Raw genomic sequence first — 16,842 nt, 5'->3', positions numbered from 1 at the left:
TAGGTAGAGTAGGGATAGGCTGTGAAGGGCATTTAAAGTGAAGACCAGTAATTGATGCAAGAGAGAAAAGGCAGTGAGAGAAAAGATATAAAAAGAGGGGTGATTTGACCTAAGTGAAAGACTATGAAAATGATCTTTTAAGCAGCATTCTGAATGGGTATGAGCGGAGCAGGGTTGCATTTGTTAAGGGCAGAGAGAAGGATGTTGTAGTAATCAAGACATGAGACAATGAAAGCTGTGTGAATGGATAGGAAAGGTGGTATTTTAGAGATGCTATGCAGAAAGAATCTGCAAGATTTTGACATAGCCTGAATGTGATGACCTAGAGAGGTCTGAGTTGAGGATGATGCCAGGTTAACACACAGCCATCACCGACTATGATGATGGTAAACAGGCATCATTTGTTTAGTACCGCTATATGTTGCATTCAGCTGCAGGTCCAACATATGAAATACTAACTGACTCTATTCCTACAGCTATGTATCTTGTTGATGATGCTGATACACAGTGAGAGGACCGAATAAAGTAAAACCAGGTTGATGTGTGATTCATAAGAAACCCCTGGAGAGTGCTTGGGAAAGCATTATCAATTATTAATGCCTTAACATTTATATCCTAACATTTTTATTAAGTAGCTCAAAAATGGATTAATATCAAATTAAACTATTAATAAGTACCTTTAAGTTTCCCTTCAGCACAAAACCAGGAGTGGCTTTTTTTTTTTTTGGTAGTGTGAGCCAAAAGTTTGAATGCTACTCTTAATGTGATAATTAGTTCTCACTTTATTTTGATTGTCATAGTTTTATTTTTCAAACCAGTTTGTTAATTGATTGCATTTATACATTTTTCTTCTCTTTATGTATTTTTTTTTAAATCCTCCAATACAAAGGACTAGTCAGACCAGGCAGAGATCACATATATTTCTGAAGCTTATGCTGATCAAAAAATACTTAGCACTTACAGGATATAGCACTTCTAAACATTTGACAAGCATTAGATAATCCTCACAAACACTATTGTGCAGTAGGCAAGTGGTATTTTCCCAATCTTACAAATGAAGAAACTGAAGGAGAGGTTAGCAGAATATTTTTTAAGTGATCACTAATTTTAGATGCCCAATATGAGATGCTGAGGGCCTGATTTTTCAGAGGTGCTGTACGTCAGCCAAAGTTCCCAAATCCTCTCAAAATCTGAGAATTGCCTGTAATTTATGCATGTTTGCCTATGGCCCCCAAGAGCTGTTTTGTTTCCTGGAAATGGCCAGAGCGTAGCTGTGCTTCTATCATACTACCTTTTCCCTAGCTAGGCCTCCCTGCTTGGAGGGTAGTGCTTTGGAAACCACGGCATTGGTTCTATGCCACCTAGGAAATCCCCCTCAGCTGGGGAAATCCCCATGTAGCTGGTTAAACTGACTTTACAGCACTTGGCATCAGTAATAAGGTGGTATTTGGACTGGGATTTGGGGCCACTAGTAGTCACGTGAGTAATAGTTGAAAGATTGGGTGTGTTGACATCCACCATTGGATTATCAATATGTTTTCAGTGCTTAAACAGGTTTCAGCTTTGTCAGGGATTGGCACTTCTCTGTTTTTTACTAGATTTTGTAAAATGCTATGCGTGTAGCTATAAAAGTGAGCTTTTTTCCCTGTATATTGATCTTTAAATTTCCAAGAACTCTCCGGGTTTGCTGCAGCTGATTATAGAATAGGCACACATTTTCTTCTTCCATGGAGGCTGCACTCATTGTTCCTTTTTTACCTAAAAGTGGTTAGAGTAAAAATATGTACTTGTTCAATGTGTATGGAAAAAATATTGCAAATATCAGTGAATCTTCTCTTTACTGATGTTTTGGTTAAATGGTCGATTTGATATGTGGATCACATCTTTGTGTGTCATGCTGCTTGAGATTACAGTGACCAGACAGCAAATGTGAAAAATTGGGACAGGGGTTAGGGCTAATAGGAGCCCATACAAGACCCAAAAATCAGGACTGTCCCTATAAAACCAGGCCATCTGGTCACCCTACATGAGATGAAGAACTCGTAGTGAGATAAAATCATTTTCTTCTTATGGAACGATAAATTCAAAATGATTTGAGGACCGACCCATCAAAGCTGGTTTAGCCTCTACGGCAGTTGTACGACAGGGATTCACCCCTTGTAGCACAGCCTAGTCTTTGGTGAGGTGTGGGTTTTCATTATTATTATTGTTGTTGTAATTAAAGTCTTTCCTTCAATGACTACTTGCATCACTACCCGCGCACTCCAGCGGGAGCGGGATCACGCCCTAAAGCATTGTCCCATCCCACGCGGTGCAGAAGGATGGAACAATGAGGTGCTCAGAGTTCCGCGTTTGGAACATCGCCGCCACTACGACCTCCTCTCTCCCCACCCCTCACGCAGGGCCGCTGGGAGGGAACATCAAAGCGCGCGCAGACGCCGCGCCAACGCCGGTGATTGGCGCGCGGCGGAAGGGCCTCGAGAGTTTCTGCTGCCCGCCCCTCCCCCGTCCCGGCCACAGCGCGCCTGCGCAGTGGGGGTTGCTGCTCTGAGTGTGTGTGGGTCTCTCTCGCCATGTTGTTGTGAGTCTCTGGCGGCTGAGGTGGGGGGGAGGGGAGGAAGGAGAGACCCGGAGGTGGGGGCGGGGACAGGGGTGTTCTAGGGCCCTGTCCGGCTCCGTTCCAGGGAGCAGCGCCGCCAGCCAGCCCGTGAGTATCTCCTGGGGCCGGGCTAGGCCAGGCCGCGGGGGAGCCCCCTTTTGTCTCGGGGGCCATGTTGTGTCTGGTAACCCGGCTGGTCGGGGCCTGGTCGAGGGTGGCTGCCCTCTCCCCTGCCTTTGTGCCTCTCTGCTTGGGCTCTCCTCCGGGCCGCTGTAGGGAGCAGCACAAAGGGGGTGGCGGTGAGGAGGGACGGGAGCGGAGGTGTGGGGGGGAACAAAGAGGGGGTATATAAGGGGGAGGGGCAGCCTGGGGAAAGGGGGTGTAGGAAGGAAGGGGTGTGTGTGTCTGGGAGAAGGAGGAGAGTGGGTATTGTGGTGGAGGGGAAGGTGTATGTTGTGGTTGGGGGAGTGTTGTGTGTGTGTGTGTGTGGGGGGGGACTGCTATGTGACCCTTAAAGCACCTTAAGAATGCTAACAACACACACGCGTTTGATGAGGGGGCTTACTACGCTTTGGGTGAGGTGGGAGGAAAGACTTGGTGGGCAGTTTACGCCAAGGGACGTGATGGGATTTAGATAAAGAAGATTAATTCATGCCTGAAAAACAGATCTGTGGTGGGGAGGGGAAAGGTGGCAAGGAATTGGGAGAGCAGTTCTCACTGAAGGGCACAACTGAGAGCAAGACACAGGAAATGTGTTGGAAATGTGAACAAGGTTTCTTCATTGCTTTCGTAGAGTTTAAGGCCGGAAGGGAGTAGATTGTCTAGGCTGATCTACTGTATATCACAGGTTATTATATTTCACCTGGTTACTAAGAATATCTGTCTTTTTTTTTTTTTTTTTTTTTTTTTTAAGGATGTGAGGATAGGTGGGAAGGCTAAATGCGTATTTTATGGTTGATGCCACACAATGAAATGTTGGATTTTATTTTTTCTTTAATACACTATCTGCACACACAAAATCAGAGAAAACATTATTGGAAAATATAACCATTGTCACAGTATGGAGCGGTTCACATTTTTACTTGATTACTGCTGATTATTTTTAAAAATTATCTTTCAGTAGTCATTATACAAGAGATTTTTTGGCTTTGTTGCTATGAAGTTTTGTGTGCACTTCACTTCAAACTATGTCTTTAATTCTGTGAAAGTAAGGTGATACATGTTGAGCATTTTATACCCATCTGGTGTACTGAGCACACTGTACAAAGCAAGCAAAATATCAAAACACCAAAAAATATATTATCCTGTGGCACCTTATAGACTAACAGACGTTTTGGAGCATGAGCACATGCATCTGAGGAAGTGGGTATTCATCCACTGAAAGCTCATGCTCCAAAACATCTGTTAGTCTATAAGGTGCCACAGGATTCTTTGCTGCTTTTACAGATCCAGACTACCACGGCTACCCCTCTGATAAAAAATATATTGTTTTACATGATGGTGTGGTTTAGAGGTTTTATCAGGTGAATTTGCGGTGTCATTACTACCAAGTGATAAAGGCATGCATGATTTTTATATATCACTGCAAATGAGTGCCTATAAAACCTTCATACCAAAACTTTGTGCATTCTCTATATGTTACATATTAACAAATGTTTTTTGGAAATGTATGTCCTAATTATTTTATTTGTGGTCCCTTTTGTGTCCCACAACTGAACAGTCAGTCTCTTTTTAATTATGATTCAAACTATGTAGGCCTTGGAGAGAGAGGAAAATGAAAACATATACATTTTTGAAATCTCTAAATATACCTAAAATGCCCTAAAAAAAAAAAAACATAGTGCTTTTAATTTTTATGTCCGGGGGTTTTAATGTCTGTATGCTTCTGGATCTTCCTGGGTTTAGAAACAGGTATTGTGCATATTGTTGGAAAGCTGGATCTCTCATTTTTGCTATGGTATAAAGAGGTGTTGGATCTTAAAACTTTTATTGGTCCATAACTGAATATTGTACCTTTGCAAATATTTTTTTGGTAGGTGAAGGTGGTGAGGAAATTAGGATAGGGGAAGATTGAATTCTGTGGCAGTTTTTGTTTGTTTTATTTTTTAAACAAAACGTCTGGCAGCTGCTGGAAAATGCTCAAGGGTTTGAAAAGTTAGAAGTAGTCCCAGAGGAGATAGACCTAACAGGCAAATGCAGGTAAGAAGGTGCTTGATAAATGCAGTTTTATCACATGGTTCTTCAGTTTGTTGCGTGAGTGTCATCTATGTGTCTACATACGCTATTTTAATCTTTTTATAATTTTTCTTTCTGCTTTTTGGTGAGAGGGAAGCAATAGAATGGTGGCTAGGCAATTACAATGATGAAAAGTGAAAAACAGTTATCCATTGTAATGTTTATCAGTAGTGCAAAAATTTGGAGGTGTTTGACCAGGAAGAATGCAATTGACTTCCCTTAAATGTTAGCTGCAGTGAAATGTATTATAGCTAATACATTTTTACTGGTGGAGAGAAAAGATCATTTTTCCTTGTCCTGAGGAAAAAAATAAGTTTTAATGTAGAGTTGCAATATATATTTAAGATTGGTGTTTATTGCCTGATTGTAGTATATTAAACAATAAGTAGCTTCTTTCCCATTTGTTTATTTGTGCAAGAGAGATTCTGGGCATATTGGGGGACAACATTAGCAGGGAGTTAGACTCATTCCCAGGTTTTCAAGTTAACTTAGTAGCATTTTTCCTGTTTTGCTCTTGTCCAGTTTTCTCCTTGTCTAGGTGTGCATGTATGTGTGTTCTAATACTGTGTGTACAGAACTTTCTAAAATGCTTTATCTTGAGAGCTCAGGTCTCTTCTTTGTACAGTTGTTTCTGAAATGTTAAGAGATCCCAAAAACTGGGACCAGATGACATGGGATGTTTCACTTGATAATTTCCCTGTTCTGTTAGTTTCCTCTGAAGTGTCTGGCACTGGCCACTGTCGGAAGACAGGATACTGGGCTATAAGTGAACCATTGGTCTGACCCTGTATGGCCCTTCTTAAGAACATAAGTTGTTAGATGGACAATGGTTAACTTTCATTATTCCTATTCACATACATTGATGCCTTCTTTCTGGTGTACAGGATTATGTAAAGTGTCATTCTTGATTGCAGTAAAAATTCCTAAATATTATTCTTGGTGTTATGCTGAGGTATGAGGTGGTGAGGAAGTCTGCAATATTACTTTTTAAATGTAACAAAGATATTGGCACTTATATTTTCTTAGGGGAAGAAAACAGACCTTTCATTTCTGAATGAAAACTGCTAAAGTGACCATATAAGAAAGCGTGATGGATAGGTCATTTAGATACTAGTTGGGTTGTATAGTTGGTTGTGTTCATAGGCATGAGATATACTAATTGCTCTTTCTGCTTCTGTTCTCTTTAAAAAAAAAAAAAATTAGTTTAAAAATGCTTTCCTCATCCAGGGTGAAGTTTTTCCACCCATAACACAACTATTTTCTTGCTTACTCTACACAGTGCAACCGTTCCAGCATTGTCACTAAGCCAGTACCCAAAGTCTGTGAAATGGAATAAGAAGTCCATCACTGAAAAGCTTGTTTTCTCCTCCTGTAACAACAAGTTAAGTTTGTGTAGTGCCTTTTAATAACAATGTTTCAAGGCACTTCCTGGTAATATAGTAGAAATACTATGCAGTTGTATGTTTATAAAAATACCTTCCGATCACACAAAGTATACTCAGGTTCTCTGTGTGATTTCGAATAGGTATGTATAAAATCTTTCCTTTCCACTAATAGCTTGAGACTTTTTTATTTTACAGGAGGCCTTTGTTTATGTTCCCTTCAGAATTTGTCAGTATAGATCAGTTGGCAATATTTCCCAGTCTGGAGTGTGAGATATCTAGATGATGAATCAAAACCAGGTCTTATCTGTAGATATATAATTAAGGTGTCCATTTTGTTATCTATCAGTTGATATTGAGGCTCCGATGAATTATCCATTTTGGAAGTGGCTCTCGGAGAGCTAATATGTACACGTTGGAGACATGATCCTGTGAAAGTTATGAGATGACCATCCTGAGTGTTGAGAGAGCAATATAAAGCTCTCTGAAGTGCAGCAGCTGCAAAAGTATTGAATCCATGATATATGCAGGACTTATATCAAATAGAATTTGCAAGAATACATCCAAAACAAAATACTGTGGCTTTGACACGCTCCGTATTCAATATAAATAGAGTCCTACCAAATTGACGGCCATGAAAACTGTGTTGCAGACCATGAATCTGGTCCCCCCCCCCATGAAATCTGGTCTTTTGTGTGTTCTTACCCATGGTATACAGATTTAATGGGGGAGACGAGCATTTCTCAAATTGGGGGTCCTGACCAAAAAAGGAGTTGCAGGGGTATCACAAGGTTATTTTAGAGGGGGTTGTGGTATTGCCTCCCTTACTTTTGCACTGCCTTTAGAGCTGGGTGTTTCCTTAGAGTGGCAGCTGTTGGCCAGACACACAGCTCTGAAGACAGTGTCCAGCCGGCAGAAGTAAGGGTGGCTATACCATGCTACCCCTACTTCTGTGCTGGTGCCTTCAGAGCTGAGCAGCTGCAGAATGGCAGTTGCTGACTGAGGAACCAGCTCTGCAGGTAGCAGTGCAGAAGTAAGGGTGGCAATACCATACCCTGCCTTCCTTATTTTCGTTCTGCTGCTGGTGGCAGCTCTGCCTTCAGAGCTGGGCTCCCAGCCAGCAGTCACTGCTCTCCAGCTGCCCAGCTCTGAAGGCAGCACCACCGCCTGCAGCAGAGCAGAAATAAAGGTAGCAGTACCACCAACCCCCCTCTCCCGCCCTCCACACACAATAACCTTGCAAACCCCTCACAACTCCTTTTTGAGTCAGGCCCCTACAATTACAACACTGTGACATTTCAGATTTAAATAGCTGATATCATGAAATTTAGGATTTTTTAAATCCTGACTGTGAAATTGACCAAAATGCGCTGTGAATTTGATAGGACCCTAAATATAGATGGTCATATTAATATCATATTGTAGCACAAATATATTTTAATCAACGTATATGATACTGTGATTTTTCCTTACAAATTGGAGTTGGTAATCTGTTGAAAATGTTGAAAATTTCATCAAATATTTCCAAAGACAATCGGACCTCAATTTACATGGTAGTTACTTTCTTGAAAAAAACTGTGCAAATAGAAATCGCTTTAAAAGATACCAAAGGTGTGTGGGGAAATAAGGTTTTAGGTTCCAGGCTCACAAGATGACCTCCCTAATTTATCGAATACAGGTTTTAAATTAAAAAAAAATAATGAAATTTAAACTTGCTATTAACCTTTACTGATGTTAAGGATGAGCTTTATATGATGATAATGCTGATGATGTTGAAATTAGAACTCCGAGAGTTCATCTGGGATGTCTGGGGAGGCCAGGGCGTGTGGAACAGTAGCGTAGCCAGGGCACGTGAGTGGGTGGGCATGACGGGAGAGAGAAGGCAGGAGGGATGGGGTCACAACTCATTGACTGTGCAAAACCGAAACTGTGCAAAAAAACCCCAAAACCATGTAAATTGAGGCCTGTACAGTCGGAACTCGATTTACACAGTATTTTTTTTGCACAATTTCAGTTATGCACAATCAAATTAATTGTAACCCTTTATTTTTGTACACGGTATGGATACACTTTTATACAGTGCAGTACGGTCACCAAGATGCGCAGGTCAGTGGCATAGCCAGGATGGGACACTTGGATGGGTCTTGACTTTGGCTGTGTGGGCAATGATGGAGATGGGGGTGGGGAGGCTGCCTCCCTCACCCCCTCCAGCTGGTCTTGCAGGGGACGATGGACACTCTGGCTAGGGCACTGGCAATCCCAGGGGGGCACCCAGGGAGTGGAATCGGTGTGCAGGGGCTTACCCTGCTCCACCTGACACTCCTGCTGGGAAGCGGGGTCGGGGGCTCGCCTATCGCCACCCAGCACTCCTGCTGGTGAGTGGGGTTGGGGCGCAGGGTCTTACCCCACTCACCCAGCACTCCTGCTGGGGAACAGGATCGGGTTGCGGGCTATCCCCATTCTGCCCACCAAGTGCTCCTGCTGGGGATCAGGGTTGGGGCGCAGGGGTTTACCTCACAACACCCAGCACTCTTTCTTCTCTGCCCCCGTCATGCCTGCCCACCCAAGTGTCCTGACCTGGCTATGTTACTGCTCTACACTCCCTGGCTTCCCCAGACATCCCAGATGAACCCTTGGAGGTCTGATTTCAATAACATCAGCATTATCATCATATCAAGTTCATCCTTAACATCAATAAAGGTTAATAGCAATTTCATTTAAAAAAATTTAGTTTTCAAACCTGTATTAGATAAATTAGGGAAGTCATCTTGTGACCCTGAAACCTAAACCCTTATTTCCCATAGACTCTTGGTATCTTTTAAAACAATTTCTATTTGCACAGTGTTTTTTCAAGAATGTAACCACTGTGTAAATCAAGGCCCAGCTGTACGTCTACAATTTGACCAGTTCTGGTAAAGTTAAATTACTTCTCACTTAGCCAGTGCTAGAGAAGGTATTGGAGAAATGGACAGATACAAATTACTGCACTGACTGACTTTGTGTTTCCATTGTAAAAATCTTTGATTTTTCTCTCTCTGTGTGGGGAGAGGAGAACAAGGAGATGGTAAATGTTGACATAGAAAATCTCAGTCCAGAAACTACTTATTAAATGTGAGCTTCCGCACCCAACATTGATATGAGCATAAATGTTTGTTATAAGTGTACCAAACTCCTTTTTAATTTGGTTACTTGCTTGCTTTATTTATATATAAATAGTATACAAAACTTTAAGGTGGACTAAAGCCTGCTAGTTTTTTAAAAGGAAAAAAAGTGATGCTGAGGTTCAAATAGAGGCTACTATGCATGTATATTTAGTTTCTTGGAGCCATATTATGCAAATAATTAAATTTTCACAGTAAACATTTTAGCACAGAGCCACTTGGTATGACTTTTGTGAATGTTAGTTAAGAAAAATAAAACGTACACATTTTATATCACATTCATAATTTTTTTTTAGGCATACTATTGTTAATGCATGGCTAGCTTTCCAGTATAGTATATATTGCAAAATTCTTTGTTCTGTCAATATTGCATTGAGGGGTTTGTCATATTGTTGAGCTTGAAGAAGTCACAGAATTCATACCATGTTCATGGAATGCCATTTCAGTGAAGTAAACAGCTATTGTTGTAATAATAAAACTATATCTAAGTAGCATTTTGTCTAAAAATGGCGATAAAACAATGCATATTCAGTTATAGCAAAAACCTCAATTCCACAGTATAGTATCTTTTTTTTTGATGATGATTGTACATGGAGGAAGTGTTAACACTGGAAATAAAATATATGTATTTACAGAGGAATTAGAAGCAGTCATGATCTCTTATTAATCACAATTTTATATTTAGAAACTCCATTCTAGGCAAGGAACTTTCTGTGTGTGAGTTTTTCATTCTGGTTTTATACTGTTCCTCTTAAGTGATTACAGAAAGTATGAAACTTATTGTAAAGTTTCCAGACTGTACTTTAAAATGAAAATAACTCTGACCATTTTTGCAGGTGCCATAAATTATTACATTGTAGGATATTTTTGTCTTATATCTGTGTACTGCTCCTGGTCTCTCTGAATTTCATGTCACTTATTGCTGTACGATTGACAATACTCCTGATGAAATGGACAAAGTGGAAATCACGAAGTTAAAAAAATGCGTGATCACGTTGCCCCCATCAGAGATTTTGGCAATAAAAACCAGAGGAGAATCCATTCTATCAGATGAAGAATGGACTCTCCTGTGCTTTTATTGCCAAAATCTCTGTGTGGGCAATGTGATCATACATTTTTTTTTAACTTTGTGATTTCCACTTTGTCCACTTCATCATGAGTATTTTCAGTCTTTCATCAATAAATGTGTGATTGTCAGTTATACTTATTTCAAGCCAAAAAGACAGTTGGCAGACTAATGAAATATTTCAGGTTCAGATTAAAATTGTGGTCAGTAGAAGGTCAAAATATACTGCCAGTTTGCTCATAGGTGTTTTTAATATGAAATTTGATATTAAACTCTTGCACAACCAGAACAACACTGAACATTTTTCACTTGTGACATATTTGCATTGAGATTTAGACGTTAGCCTTCCACACTACTTAAGTGAAAGTGCTTGTAGGCTATGAAAAACAAAGTTGGTAGCAGAAGGTATAGGGCAGGGTTTCTCAAACAGGGGTCACTGCTCGTGTAGGGAAAGCCCCTGGCGGGCTGAGCCGGTGTGTTTATCTGCCCTGCCCGCAGGTCTGGCTGATCGCTGCTCGGGGCCAGTGGGAGCTGCTGGAAGTGGCGCGGGCTGAGGAACTTACTGGCCACCGCTTCCAGTAGATCCCATTGGCCTGGAACAGTGATCTGCGGCCAGTGGGAGCCATGATTGGCTGGACATGTGGACAGGGCAGATAAACACACTGGCCTGGCCCACCAGGGGCTTTCCCTACACAAGCGGCGACCCCAGTTTGAGAAACCCTGTTATAGGGCCAAATATGAAGGAATGTACGTGTCAATTGATATTGTGTTTAAAAAAAAAAAAAGTCACTTCAGGATCTGAAATTATATTTTGATCAAGGATAGCTACACTAGTATGTTTGGTTCCATTCTATGTATTTTCTCAGACAACCCTGCCATCTTAAGTTGATAACAGTACTTTAAATTAATTAAATAGAAAAAGCTTAAGCCAACATCTTTAACAAAGTACACTGTTCTTATATAGTCTGGATTTTTATTTTTAAATCCTGATTGTAAGAACTGCATATTTAAAGACATTCATTGGAAAGCCTTTTATGTTATCAAGACTTTTTCTTTTTAGGTTTCTACGTGGAATGAGCATTCCATGTGTCCTCCTAGGCTTGAATGAAGTGGCCTGGCAGGAGACCAGAGGAATGATGCATGCGAACATTGGTCAGGAAGCCAGTGGGGTTGGAATAGGGGTTGCCCCAGCTGGAACAGTAGGTGGAGCAACAGCAGGGCCAGGGCCTGGAACTTCAGGGCCCAGTTCAGGTGGAAACAATCCTCACACCATCCCTACAGCTGCAGTGTCAGGTGCTTTCAGTGTCCAGATACCCCTCAGTGGACGGTCTCAGGATGATGCCACAGTTGGATATTTCTTCCAGAGGCAGGCTGGTGAGCAGTTGAGTGGCTACTCCAGCAAACATCGCTGGCCCACAGGAGATAGCATTCATGTAGATCATTCGGTAGGTAGCTTTATTTGTTTTTTCATTCAAAAACTTCTCATGTTTTTTCTTAAATCCAGATCTTTCAGAAAGATATCCATGGGTTAAGCTAGTTTTTCTGTATCAATTATAGCTTCAAAGCATATAGTTTTCCATAATGTAAACCATTCAGTTTTTTGTTTGAGCAGTTAAACATATTAGTTTAATTATTCTATTGTAATACGTTAAGTGTTTATTAAAAAGTTGTTGGTTAAAGTAAATAAGCATTACTTTTCAAAGTATGTGTCTAGTTTTTTTCCAGGAACACTAACAAGTATTACTCATTAGATCTGAAATCAGATGGTAGCCATCTGTTATAGTTTGATAAAAGACCAAATTACAACAGGCCTGATGAAAAGTAACAGGGCTCTTGCACACAATCTTACTTGTTACACTTGCAGGTAAAAACTTGTATTATCAACACTATAAACATGTAAGTAATAGAACTAAGCAAGGGGTACCTCTTGTTTAAACTTAACATTATACAATAGGTTGCTGCCTGATTCTTTTGTAGATAATGAAATGTAATTACCCACAAAGCGTCAAATAGCAAACACCTAGCTCCAAATGTGTAACTGCTATAGCTTTCTAATTTTTCTCGTTCAACATTTACTCTTGAAATTCAGAAAACAAAACGATCTTTTATGAATCTGAGTTCGGCAAGTTAAAAGGTTCACTGGCAATTTCTTTCTTCCCAAACCCCAGGGTTGTGGGATATGTTCCAAGAAATACAGTAAAATGTAGGAAAATTAATATAACAGTTTTACCAACCTAAAAGTTCGGTTATCCTTATTTTTCTCATCCATTTGCTGCTCTTCTTTACCTTAATTTCTCTTGTCATTTTATTTCTTGGTTTTGTTTTTATTCTCCCTCCTTTCTCTTTCCTGTAATAGTAATTGCTGAGCAAAACCTCTCTTGTTCAGTACCTGCTTCTTTGTATTGTATAAAATATTATATTTAATATATTACTAAAATATAAATCTGGTCCCTTGCAATATTCTACTTGCCCACTTGGGGCAAGTAATTATTTTGAATATGTGATAACATAATAGCTTTTTTCCCATCATCATTGGCTTCATGGTAAATAGTGGGCAACTAGAGTGTGTGCCTAGGCTGATTTGATTTTTATTACGGTTTTGCAAGGTGACACACTCTGTGTGTGTATTTATGTAATAAACTGTTCTTAAACAAGTAAGAATAGGCATATCTTCTCTCCCATCCAGGGAGCAGAGAGAGATGCAGCTCAGATTAGCCTTATGTAATAACACTATTTAGTTCTTCAGAGTATTGCCACCTCATCCAGGAGAGAATGGTAAATGTAAACATTCTATACCTAATGTGTTTTAAAAAGAGCTGCAAAAAAATCTAATTCTAGAAAATATTTTGTTTTATGAATCATAAAGAGCCACAAAGGGGAAGTTTATTTTACTTTTGTTTATTCACTTTTAATTGCTTGGGAGCAGTAATACTTTTCTAACCTATATAACTGAGTGATGTCTCCTTTGTGTTCTGCCATTTTCACTGTTTTCCTTCTTTGATAGTCTAGAAGAATAGGAAATTGCCATGAAAGAACAGGTCAATAGACTTCCCTAGTGTTGTTCTGTGTGCCTTAAAAGTTGCAGAGTGTTCTTTGTGGGCCACAATGCACACAGAACAGCTGCTTCTGGGGTGGGTATGTGAAGTCGGGAATTACATTCATATTTACCATCTTGTAAAGAGCCAGCACTCAGAGTGAGGTTCCAACAGACCTGGTACATCTAAAAGCTAAAATACGCAGACTTTGAAAGTATTTAATTACCATTCCTTTTTACATGCATAGGTTAGGAAAAATCAGCACATTTGTTTGAAAGATGAAAGGGGTGGATGTTTTGACATGTTTGGAAAGAAGGACTGCATAGAAATGATGTTAGTAAAAATGACTCTGAAATCCAAAATGAGGAAATTTAAAATCTTTAGGTTCAGTGTGGATTACTTAAGCATACTGTAGCTGAGTCACAGAATGTGTGAATATGCCTAAATAAAAGAGGAAGCAGGAAGGAAAGAAAATAAGCGGTATGGATAAAAACAGTAAGGTTCAAGTTACAGAAAGTGGAAACGTGGCTCAAGTGAAGCCAGTAGAAAGGAGCACAAACTATTACAACTAAAATACAAAATGGAAACTAGCAAACTTGGGAGAAATTTTCATAGAATCATAGAACTGGAAGGGACCTCAAGAGGTCCAGTCCAGTCCAGTCCCCTGTGCTCAAGGCAGGACTAAGTATTATCTAGACTAGGGGTTCTCAGACTTTTGTACTGGAGACCCCTTTCACATAGCAAGCCTTTGAGTGTGACCTCCCTTATACATTAAAAACACTTTTTAAAATATATTTAACGCCGTTATAAATGCTGGAGGCAAAGCGGGGTTTGAGGTGGAGACCAACAGCTCGCGACCCCCAGTGTTGTTATAACTTTGCAGCCCCCTGAGGAGTCGCGACTCCCAGTTTGAGAATCCCTGATTTAGACCATCCCTGACAGGTGTTCGTCCAACCTGCTCTTAAAAATCCCCAATGATGGAGATTTCACAGCCTCCCTAGGCAATTTATTCCAGTGCTTAACCAGTCTGACAGGAAGTTTTTCCTAATGTCCAGCCTGAACCTCTCTTGCTGCAATTTAAGCCCATTATTTCCTGTCCTTTCTTCGGAGGTTAAGAAGAACAATTTTTCTCCCTCCTTCTTGTAACAATCAGTCTTCCCTCATAGGTCATGTTGTCTAGACCACTAATCATTTTTGTTGCTCTTCTCTGGACTTTCTCCAATTTGTCCACATCTTTCCTGAAATGTGGCACCCAGAATACTCTGGTTGCAGCCTAATCAACATGGAGTAGAGCGGAAGAATTACTTCTTGTGTCTTGCTTACAATACTCCTGCTAATACATTCCAGAAGGATGTTTGCTTTTTTTGCAACAGAGTTGCACTGTTGACTCATATTTAGTTTGTGATCCACTATGACCCCCAGATCCCTTTCTGCAGTATTCCTTCCTAGGCAGTCATTTCCCATTTTGTATGTGTGCAACTGATTGTTCCTTCATAAGTGGAGTACTTTGCATTTGTTCTTATTGAATTTCATCCCATTTACTTCAGATCATTTCTCCAGCTTGTCCAGATCATTTTGAATTTTAATCCTATCCTCCAAAGCACTTGCAGCCCCTCCCAGCTTAGTATTGTCTGCAAACTTTATAATTGTACTCTCTATGCCATTATCTAAATCATTGAGGAAGATATTGAACAAAACCAGATCCAGAACCAATCCCTGCAGGACCCACTCGTTATGCCCTTCCAGCTTGACTGTGAACCACTGATAACTACTCTCTGGGAATGATTTTCCAACCAGTTAGGCACCCACTTTGTAGTAGCTCCATCTAGGTTGCATTTTCCTAGTTTTTTTTATGAGAAGATGATGCAAGACAGTATCAAAAGCCTTACTAAAGTCAAGATATACCACATCTACTGCTTCCTCCCTTTCCACAAGGCTTGTTACCCTGTCGAAGAAAGCTATCAGGTTGGTTTGACATTTGTTCTTGACAAATTCATGCTGACTGTTGTTTATCACCTTATTATCTTCTTAGTGTTTGCAAATTGATTGCTTAATTATTTGCTCCATTGTCTTTCTGGGTACAGAAGTTAAGCTGAGTGGTCTGTAATTTCCAAGGCTATCCTTATTTCCCTTTTTATAGATGGGCACTATATTTGCACTTTTCCAGTCTTCTGGAATGTCTCCCATCTTCCATGACTTTTCAAAGATAATTGCTAATGGCTCAGATATTTCCTCGTCAACTCCCCGAATATTCTAGGATGCATTTCATCAGGTCCTGGTGATATGAAGACATATAAGTAATTTTTGACTTGTTCTTTCTCTATTTTAGACTCTGATCCTACCTCATTATCACTGTCATTCACTATCTTAGACGTCCACTCTAGTCAGATACAAAACAAATATCAAGAACTTTCTGAATACTAGAAGTAAGAACATTGCAAGAGGACTTGTGAGTTGAGGGACAATTATGGAGATCAAGGACCTTGCAGAAAAGCTAACATTTTCATATCATTCTTCACCCAAAGAATGTTAATGGGTCATACATACTGGATGTACTGATTTTCAGACAATAAAGATAGCATTGTTAGTGACTGAGTCAGGAAAGGAGACACTGGAATACATTGATTAAAGAGCAACAAGTCGCCTTGGCTATATGGTATTTTTCCCATGTATTCTGAATGAATTTGAAAATGAAGTGACTGAACTGCTAATACAAATATTCAGTCTGTGACTAAAATCAGCTAATATTGCAGAGTACTGGAGGATATCAAATGTACATATCTTTAAAAAACTAAAAGGCACATGGGCAAATCCTGGGAATTGCAGACACAGTGAGCCTTACTTCAGTAGCAAAAAAATTTGATTTTAATTATAATTTTAAAATAGAATTATAAAACAGGTGAGCATGAGACAGTGGAGACAAATCAATACACCTTTTCTAAAGGAAAATTGGTTTTAATTTACTAAAATTATTTGAGTTTGTCAAACAAATAGTGGATAAAGAACAACTGTTGTTATGCCCCTTTGTCAAAATTCCTTATAAGAGATTACTAAGGAAACTACATCTCATCCCCTGACTACTTAAGAACTTTAGTGGATTGGAAGCAACTCAAAAGTTAGAAATAAATAGTAGGAATAAAGGATCAATTTCTAACATGACAAAAGGTTAACTGGAGTACTCTGGAGTTCCATAGTAGGGCTGATGTTTAATGTACTAAACATCTGGAAAGCAGTATGAACAGTGAAATGGAAAAACTTGCAGATGGCATAGTTATTTCAGTTAAGACTTGACAAGAGAGGAACTTCAGAGAAGACAGAATAAAGTTAGGTGAATGGGAAGCACAACTGTAGATGAAAATTCCTT

The 16,842-nt window shown here is 39.9% G+C and overlaps 1 protein-coding gene across 12 annotated transcripts in view; it reads left to right on the top strand.

The window, feature by feature from the left end:
* Positions 1 to 2,498: 2,498 nt before the first annotated feature.
* The window catches only part of PUM2 (pumilio RNA binding family member 2), a 133,678-nt gene continuing 119,334 nt past the window's right edge, over positions 2,499 to 16,842 (top strand). For 6 of the 12 annotated variants that reach the window (XM_050950653.1, XM_050950651.1, XM_050950663.1 and 3 more), the window contains exon 1: positions 11,504 to 11,888. In XM_050950653.1, coding sequence (XP_050806610.1) covers positions 11,517 to 11,888 — 372 coding nt within the window. In that variant the 5' untranslated portion in view covers positions 11,504 to 11,516. Of the gene's footprint in view, positions 2,582 to 2,620; positions 2,712 to 6,146; positions 6,360 to 11,503; positions 11,889 to 16,842 lie in introns of those variants that run through there. The other 6 variants (XM_050950655.1, XM_050950656.1, XM_050950654.1 and 3 more) reach the window with 6 other exon arrangements.

Source organism: Gopherus flavomarginatus, chromosome 4 (genome assembly GCF_025201925.1).
Source record: "Gopherus flavomarginatus isolate rGopFla2 chromosome 4, rGopFla2.mat.asm, whole genome shotgun sequence".
NCBI lineage: Eukaryota > Metazoa > Chordata > Testudines > Testudinidae > Gopherus > Gopherus flavomarginatus.
Note: the sequence above shows the minus strand (reverse complement) of the source record. Positions and strands in the feature narration are given on the sequence as shown.